This window comes from Myripristis murdjan, chromosome 18, assembly GCF_902150065.1.
Source record: "Myripristis murdjan chromosome 18, fMyrMur1.1, whole genome shotgun sequence".
Taxonomy (NCBI): Eukaryota; Metazoa; Chordata; class Actinopteri; order Holocentriformes; family Holocentridae; genus Myripristis; species Myripristis murdjan.
Window position 1 is genome coordinate 20458182 of NC_043997.1, and position 9425 is coordinate 20467606.

General features: G+C 42.6%; 1 protein-coding gene across 1 annotated transcript in view; it reads left to right on the forward strand.

Moving 5' to 3' along the window:
• The window catches only part of sema4f (sema domain, immunoglobulin domain (Ig), transmembrane domain (TM) and short cytoplasmic domain, (semaphorin) 4F), a 66354-nt gene extending 58536 nt beyond the window's left edge, over nucleotides 1-7818 (forward strand). The window contains exons 7-15 of the mRNA XM_030076054.1: nucleotides 203-357; nucleotides 925-1106; nucleotides 2282-2423; nucleotides 2681-2894; nucleotides 3178-3287; nucleotides 3412-3563; nucleotides 4037-4092; nucleotides 4233-4423; nucleotides 5436-7818. Of these exons, the coding sequence (XP_029931914.1) occupies nucleotides 203-357; nucleotides 925-1106; nucleotides 2282-2423; nucleotides 2681-2894; nucleotides 3178-3287; nucleotides 3412-3563; nucleotides 4037-4092; nucleotides 4233-4423; nucleotides 5436-6176 (1943 nt within the window). The 3' untranslated portion in view covers nucleotides 6177-7818. The remainder of the gene's footprint in view (nucleotides 1-202; nucleotides 358-924; nucleotides 1107-2281; nucleotides 2424-2680; nucleotides 2895-3177; nucleotides 3288-3411; nucleotides 3564-4036; nucleotides 4093-4232; nucleotides 4424-5435) is intronic.
• The last annotated feature ends 1607 nt before the right edge of the window (nucleotides 7819-9425 follow it).

Below are 9425 nucleotides of genomic sequence, written 5' to 3' on the forward strand. Positions count from 1 at the left end.
CACACACACACACACACTTGTGCATACACATGTTGGTAAGCACTCATATGCACGTTATATGCAAAGATGCTCCCTGCACACAGAAACGCACTTTCACTTTCACCATCATCATAACTTTCTCACAGATACATTCCACAGAACTGCAATAATGTGTGCATTTGTTTTGTGTGTGTGTGTGCGCACATGTGTGTGTGTTTCACAGACCCAGAATTTGTGAGCTCAGCCTTCATTGAGCAGGCTGAAGACAGCAACCCAACAGGAGATGATGACAAAATCTATTTCTTCTTCACTGAGGTGGCCAAAGAGTACGACCTCTACACCAAAGTCAAAGTCCCCAGGGTGGCACGAGTCTGCAAGGTGCGTGCATGTGTGTATGTGTGTGTGTGTGTGTGTGTGTGTGTGTGTCTGGGTTTGTATGAGTGACACACTCCAGGAGAGAACTCACCCAGACAACTTGGACTGCCTTTAGTGCTGTGAACCACTCGCTTCTGTCTTGCAAAACTACTTACTGGATTACCTACACCAAAGCCTGTTGTAATAATGGCTAATAAATGCTTTTAATGGAGGGAAGTCTTGAAAACTTAAATCCAGTTTTAAAGAATGATGCACCTGGTTTTCCATCTTCTAAATATCAACCCAAAATCACTTTTTTCTATGATCATACTGCTTATTTGTGGGGGAAGCGATTCATTAAAACTGAAAAAACAAATATGCTTTTTTTTACATAGCAAAGGTTCCTGGCTTGTCTATTTTTCAAAGGGATTTTTAGAGGGATTTGTGGTGCGTGTTTCAGTGAAAACTGCATAGAAACTGTTTTGATTTTGATTTGAACAAAACATCACTGGGTTGTATTGTTTGAATCGCTGGAGGGTCTGGTTTCTGTTCTCTTTAATCCTCGTCCTCCTCCTCCCTCTGTTCCTTCAGTCTGACGTGGGAGGGATGAAGACTCTGCAGCGGCGTTGGACCACGTTCCTCAAGGCGCAGCTGGTGTGCGAGGACAAAGCCAGCGGTCAGCGCTACAACATCCTGACCGACGTTTTCACCACACAACACACACTGGGTGACCCCAGCAGCACACACTTCTACGGACTGTTCACCTCCCAGTGGTAAGCAGAACAGGAGGAGGGAAGGGATGGAGCCTGACTTTTATTTCTCTACATAGCACTTCTACTTCTCTCTCATCTATACACCATAACCTTTTGACCTTGGTAGTCTTTACTTTTGGCTGGATGCTGCGCTGTCATTTTTTTTTTTTAATTCTGCTTTTGTAGTCATTATAAAAAAAAAGTGTCAGATGTAACGCCAAAAATAAAAATGAGAGGCAAAGGAAGGAGAGAGGAGGGATTGAAAACAGGGAGTAAGAAAAGTTTTCATGTCACCATGCCCTCTTGAGTATCCAAGTTCAAGAACTTGTACAGACTTCTCACCTCCCAGTGGTGAGGAAAAGGGAGAGATGGAGAGACAGAGGGAGGGATGGCGGTGAGAGATTTTATTTGGATCTTTTCCAGCGGGATGACATCCCGTATGAGACTACCCAGTTTATTTTCCTGAAATATATAGACATATTTTCTGTTTGGGAGCTGCAGCTACAGCAATGAAACTGTCCTCATTTGGTGCAGAAAACTCCAAAAACTTTGTAGGTCTCAGCAAAGTCAATCTCTGATTCATCTCAAATGAAGATGCTCTGTTGACAACATCTGAGATTCAGGCTTTTCTTGATTTTCATGATGAATGAATAGCAATACCATGCAGTTCTAAAATGATATATTAAAAAAAGCCTTTTTCAAAACTTGATTCTTGCTCTGACAAAGGTATTAATGGAACAAAATTTATGCTACATTCAAAGGAGAGGAGTGGAATTTTATTCCTTCATTTACAAGAAAACAAGTACAGAATGGGTCGTTCATATCCTATATATTTCCAATTTTAAACATCACTGGAAATAAATTCTCTACAAATTCTGCTTCAAAGATTATGTTTACACTTTAGTTTGACTGTCCAATGTTAATATTTAATTTAGTATCATCCATAATCCCAACCCAAACTGATACAAAGATGATAAGTCAGCTGATTATATATTGATACTAAGTTGAGTATTCATATGAAGTCAAGTATCAGAACTGACTCATTTGTGAAACTCAGCTGATGCAAAGTTGATAGTAAGTTGAATGTTAACGCTGGAGAGTCCAGATAAGGAGTGACCAAGATTTTACCATCTAAATGCAGCACGGTGGTAAAACTCACTGCTCTTTTCCTCCCTCTGTGTCCATCTGTTTCACAGGGAGCGCGAGCAGCTGTCAGCGGTGTGTGTTTTCAGTCTGTCCGACATCAGTAAAGTGATGGACGGTCCCTTTAAAGAGCTGAAGAAAACCTGTGAGAACTGGATCAACCCTGAACCTGTCCCCTCACCAAGACCCGGCCAGGTATTAAACCATATTACTACCACTAAAGCACTGCTACTTTATGGAACGCTTCTCTGTCATTGTACTTCACAAATGGCACAAAACTTTATACTGTTGCTCAAAGATTAAAAAATGTATCTTCACAGCTGATCATATGACATAACTATAAAGTTTATCTCTCTACCCCTTCCTTTCACAGCATCTGAAGGTTGAAGTTGCTCCTCTGTTTATTAGCATCTTCCTCCTCCTTTAATCTTCCTTCTTCTTTCTTTCCCTAGTGCCTGAACAACGCGTTGAAGGCCGAGGGGTTCGAGTCGTCCCTGAAACTTCCCGACAAGGTGCTCACGTTCATGAGGGACCATCCGCTGATGGAGAACAGCGTCAATGCAGCGCCCCTGTTGGTCCGGAGGGGAATAACGTACACCAAACTGGCTGTGACGTTCACAGGCAGCGAAGAGAAGCGGAGAGGAGCAGTGCTGCACCTCGGAACAGGTGAGAGAAAAAGAAGAGGAGGAGGATGGGACGGAAAGATAGAAAGAAAGAAAGTAAGGCCATAAGCATACTTATAAGCACAGGACTTAACCTTAGGAGGCAAATGGGTACAATTCAGGCTTAAGAAGGCCAAGCCAATTATTCAGAATTACATTGTGTGTAATATGTAGTATTTGAGTGCAAAAATATTTATGCATAATATCTGTCTTGCAAAACAAAGGGAAAAGATTTTTCAAAGGGACAAGATGTGTTGCTCACAGTGTTTATGTGTTGGATATTGCAGACCGTGGGGAGCTCCACCGGGTGGCAGTAGTGGACCAGAACACCACCTTACTGCAGGAGATCCCAGTGTTTACCGCCCAGGAGCCTGTGAACAACATTCTCTTGCACAAGGTAGAGCATGTGCACACATACACATTAGCTTTCAAACTGCACTAACCTCAAACATCAAGTCACGCTCTTCCTTGTTGTCTTATACCTCTTCCCATTCCTGTGCTCTCCTCCCTGGCTGGTGCAGGGCCAGGCTCTGGTGGGCAGCCCCCTCTCTCTGGCCCGGATCCAGGCTGAGGGCTGTGCCCTGTATGCCAGCTGTGAGGTGTGTGCCAGAGCCAGAGGGCTGGGCTGTGTGTGGAGCACCAAGGAGGAAGCCTGCAGGCTCAGTTCGGTTGAGTAAGTATTGCAAATGTTGCAATTATTGTTATTACACTATTATTTTGAAGTTTTCTTATAATCACTTAAAACGTTTTCCAATTCTCCAATTTCCTGGTCTTTTTTGCTAATAAACTTGTCATTTTCTTGTCGTTTTTTAAAAATGATTTCTTTGCTGATTTTGTGGCATTTTATGGTAGTTTTCTTTTTTTTTATTTGTTTTCTTTCATCCTTCCTTCCTTTCTTTTTTCTTTCTTTCTTTCTTTCTTTCTTTCTTTTTCTTCTTATATTTATTATTGTCATCATTATTTATTTATTTATGTATTTATTTTTACAGTTTTTGGCGTAATTTCATGGTAATTTCTTGAAAGAAGTCAAGTGAATTTGCTCAGTCTTTCAAAGGGTTAAATAGATATCATGGAAGGCACTAAATGAAGATCTGTATTTGTGCTGTAACTTGTTGATACAAGACGTGACTTTGTGTGTCTATCCAGGCCAGGCCCAGGTGATTTTGTGGAGGATGCCTTAAAGAGATGTGACAGTGGAGAGGGTATGTGTGCCACATTTTTCATCTTATTTGTATTCAGAAGTCACAGTCAATGTAAAGGTAAACTGTAATTCTCTCTCAGTGTCTTTATTTATCTCTTCGCTCATATCTCTTATTTCATTCCCTGGCTCTCCCTCCTCCAGGCCGTTGCTCCCCGTCCACCAGGGAGCTGCGCGTGTCCCTGGGTCTGCGTCTCCTGCTGCCCTGTATCCAGGTGTCACCCAGGCCCTGCAGCTGGGAGCACCCTCCTGACAGATACACCAGGCAGCACCACTCTGACCTTGAGGTGACCGTCACCCAGGACAGCCTGGGAACCTACATCTGTACATGCCAGGTATGGACACCACACAAGTGGAAAAGTTCATCTGCTCCCAAGGCCAGCTGACGCTATTCTACTAATTGTGCTCGTAAAAATTTCATACTATGTAGCTGCTTTAGCAGTTAGTACAATCGGCTAACTTTGTTTGTGTGACTTGATTTAACAATTAGTGCCACCTTTTCTAATGCAACTTTAATTTGGTTGCTGATGTTGTTGTAAACTGTCAGCTTTGTAGTGGTAATGTTGAGCTTTTCTCAATTTTAGAACATTTTCCATTTTGCCGAAAGTGGCCAGGTGCTGGTCTTTGGTGCCAGGCCAGACCAATAACCTAGTTTTTAGCAATAGATGGCAGGCTTTATATGTTTTTCTATTTTAGGTTTAGTCACTTTTTGCCCTGCTGGCCTGCGGGGTGTAAGGCTGGCTGTGTCCGTCCATCTGTCTAACACTTTACCTCAAGGCAACATGTCTTCAAAATCTGCTGGTCAGATTGGTGTGAAATTTGATGAGCACATTAACTTTCTCAATATTGGAGACCTTTTGACCTTTCCTGTAGTGCCACAAAGACCCCAAAATGTCAACATTTCACAGAAGAAATCACTAATTTGTACTTTGATGGGTGTATTCATGCTCCCCAAAGGAAGATTACTCTTGATTTTTATGATCCCATTACCTTTCCACTACTTCCAACCTGAGGTCAAAATGTGAAATTTGATATCTCTAAATCCATTGGACAGATTAACATGAAATTTTGAAAGCTTATACATGCTACCCAGAGGATAAACCCTGTCAACCATGGTGACCTCATGACCTTTCCTCTAAGACCACCCTCAGGCCAAAATGTACAAATCTCCCGCTCTTTTATGACTTGTATTCCTCTGACAAGCACCAAGCAGCAGCAGTGGCCTGCATTTGTTAATTTTTCTGGCAGCTTGAAAATAGTAGAACAAGTCCTTCATTAAGTTGAGTTTAAATGTTTAAATCTTCACTTTTTCCTCTTCCTCTTCTCCCCCTAATGTACCTACTCCAGGAGGCAGGGCCAGGCATAAGAGACCCCTCCCCCTGCCGCACAGCAGCCTTTCATCTGACTCTAGAGGGCCCCAGTGCTGGAGGAACAGTGGCCTCGGGTGGAGGGCGCCATGTGCTAGCCATCTACATCCTCTGCTTCACAGCGGGTGCCTTGATTGGTGTATTCCTCTACTACTTCATGACCCGTCGGCGCAGTATTGGCCGCCAGGGCCGCCGCCTGCCAGATAATTCTCTGTCATCGGAGAAGGGGCGGGATTTGCTGGGTTCCTCAGCTACGCCACAGTCCCCAAGCAGCGACAGTCTGCTGTCCGAGGCGTTCCCACTGACAGAAAAACGCAATGGAACAACAACGACAACCACAACCACAACGCTTCTCAGTAACCAGGGCAACGGTCACCACAGCAACAGTTACGGCGGCAACCTGATGCACAATAGCAACAGTAACCCCAGCAATGGCCATGGGAATGCCGTCTACGCCAACTCCAATTGCAACATGAGCAGTGGAGGGCTGAAGTTATCTGGGGAAATTTTGTCAGCAGACATGCTGGATGGAAGGACGGGTGAGAGGGAAAGGGGGCGGCCAGAGGGAGGAGAGAGGGAGTCGGGAGAGGGAGATGAGGAGGATGAAGGGCTGGGGGATGGGATTGCAGAGGGGATGAAAGGACTAGAGGAGGAGCTAGCCACCTTCCCCATGTTCAAGTCTCCAGCGCCTCTGGCTCAGTGTGAGGAGAGCTCGATATGAACCAATACAGTGTCATTCACACTTTGACAATGCAGATAAATATACCATTAGCTGCGCCATTTTGCATCTCTAAAATAATTTAAAATTAATTCCAACTGGGAGGGATGCAAAATGGCTGCCTCAAAACGGCTGCTGCAAAATGCCCTCGGATGGGAGTTGTGGCATAAAATGAGAGACTATTAAGGGAAATATGGAAAATTTATGCCTAAGTATGTGAGAGAAACACAAGTGTGCTCGTATCAGGCGCTGGAATGAATACAGAGAGGATTTAAGAGACAATATGGCACGGGAAACATTTTAGAGGTTTGAGAGAGACTGCTTCTTATAAGTCACACAGGATGAGAATGCCAGCTAGATGTGACAAAGATAAACGTAAAATGTAAATATAAACAGTCTGAACTTGACTGTGGAAATGGAACCGAGTGTGCTATAGGGAGGAGTGGAAGTAGAACCCAACTAAAATCTTAAATAGAATCAAAGATGAAATGCCTACAGCTGTAGACATGGAAAAGCCATATTGTCTTTCTCTTCATCTTTTATTATTTTGCCCTCTCATTCTCTTCTCCTTGTCGCACTGAAGAAGAAAAGTGCACTTTGAATCTCTTACCACATCTCACCCTATCTATTTCTCTCTGTCTGTTTTTCTCCCCCTTTATGCTTCTCCCTCTGTCTCTCTCTCTCTTTTCTACACACCACGTAAATACAATCCTAAATCCCAGCCCTCCATGGATCCAAAGGTTCTAAGGGCCCACTGAGCCATATCCCGCCCAGACAGACTGCACTAGTTGTGGGCCTGATACAGACAGAGGTCAGCCTCTGGTGATGGAGCTCCAGGTTTCGCATCCCCAGCTGAGAGCAAGGAACCATACATTCACTGCAGAGTTTTCAGATGGACTACAATGACCCTGACTGGACAGTCACCGCCTTTGCTGCCAAGAGGTCAACCATAAAGGTCATGAGGATGATAAAGGTCAAGGTCACCTGTCGGATTTGAATCAGTATGGAAAACCTTTGCACTGCATGCAGATAGGGCATGCAAATAATTGACGGCCACAAAGATCTGTCAGTGTTACTGAGAGAGAATGCAGATGATTTTGAAATGGACTGGAAATTGATTTATCAAAACGGGAAATTCTTATAACGTCAGAATCTGCTCATAGAACAGACCTTGCCACACGCACAGCCACCATCACCCCGGTTTACAGCTGGGGACTTCAAAATATTGTATTGTTTTTATCATGTTTTTGTTGCAATAAAGCAAATATAGTGGTAAACATGATATCCTATTCTGGACTTACGATGTGTGCTTACTGGATCTGGAAAAAAAACAAAAAACAAAACAAACAAACCAAAACATGGGCTGTGCTTTTTCTGTCTCCCCAGACTACAGATCAATCCTGTAAGTTGGTTCTGCTCTTCACTTGGAATACAGGCTAACACATAAGACACGTGGTGTCCGGTGTGCGTGTGTGTGTGTGTGTGTGTGTGTGTAGGGGGGAGGGGGCATATGCACTTAAATGATGAAATATATTGATTGATTCTTCTATAATCTGTTTTGTTCATATCTACTAGTAGTTCCACCATTGATGTCAGTTTTGAAGCTCATCCCACTGCCACAGGATCTAATCTATATACATTTGGGTTTCTTAAACTAAGGTTCAGGATGCAAAAAGAGACACGGGCGTGTTTATGTGCCCCCCACATGCCAATCATATGATCCCTTCCTACTGAGCTACAGCCCCATGCTGAAGCTACATTTGAAGACTATATCCATGTCTTTGTCTTTATGTCCATTGAAACTTTATCATTATTCAAAAAGCTCCCTACAGTGGCTGCTTTTGTGTCCTGCACTGAAAACATTTTAAAAACCCACCACGCAGAGCACCTGACACAGACTGGAAAACGGCACTAACCACTTGGTGTTCAACGTTTGATAGTTCAACTTTTCATAGACAAGCACCTACAATCAGTGGACTGGAACTTGTGTGTCTTATTTGAATGAGAAAGAATACTTTGTATAACATTTTCCACCATCTTATGTTTTTGTCTAACGAATGAATTCTAAGAATGAAATAATGTAAAAATGCTTGACTGGGTAATGCATGGGTTAATCCACCAAAGTGTCGCAGTAGAGTGGAGACAGACGGAGAGGGAGGGAAAGGAGGAGAATGCTTTCTTGAAAAAAGAAAAAAAAAAGACATTGAAATGAAATAGCTTTGCACCAACAATGTATGCTCATATTTATTGGCATTTAGAGTGTGTCTTGATGAAGGAAGCTTGTATGTGATACAGACCATGAACTTTTTATCACAGCGTATCAAGTACGGATACGCCTCCTCTATCCTGGGTATTAGAAAGTAAAGAAAAGGAATGAGTCATTTTCCTGAAACCACATCTCCTTTTGTTTCATTCTGTTGTGATTAGAGTGCTTGAATCCTTTCGCTTGAGTAGAATATCCAAATCGTAGAAAATGGTACGCAGATGGGATTACTTTCTTCAGGCCGTCCCTGGCTGCCTCACTCTCCCTCGCACTCATTTCTCAGTGTCTCATCAGTTGGATGCCATTGGAATAAATACAATTCACCGTTCGATTTGTGTGTGTTGTCATCACATTGACTATATGTATCCAACATTGTACAGTGCAGATGTGTTTGAAGGTTTTTATTTTTATAATTTATAAATCTCAATGATGTACTTTACTATGTAAACCTATACTGGAGCTTTTTGCGTCTTGGATGTGAGCATGTGTGTGTGTGTGGGTGAGTGGGTGGATGAGTGTGTGTGTACATGGATGCTTTCTGTAAATAATAAAAGCTACCTCCTACAAAATGTTTCCATGTCATGTGTTACTACAAGCTGGTTTACAGAATATATGGCAGATGCTCCTTACAGAGTTATAGAAAACATTCTGTTTAATATGGATGAGCAGATTTCTCTATCCCACACAGTATTTGTATTGATTTAATTAATTTACTACAGTATCTAAATCATCAGAGCCAGCCAATTACTTGCCATATTAAGGAAAAGCACATTTAAAGCATTTAATATGATAAACTGGTTTGGACTATAACATCTTGAACATGAAATGGGACTAAATTTATGCACGCACCAGCACTAGCCAGGTGTGTAGGTATAAAAAAAGAAAGAGGAGATGGTAAACTCACACACTGGATCAATGCTCCAAATTAATTTAAATCACATCCAATAGATGTGATGTAACCGATGTGGGAAAATCACATCGGTATAAAA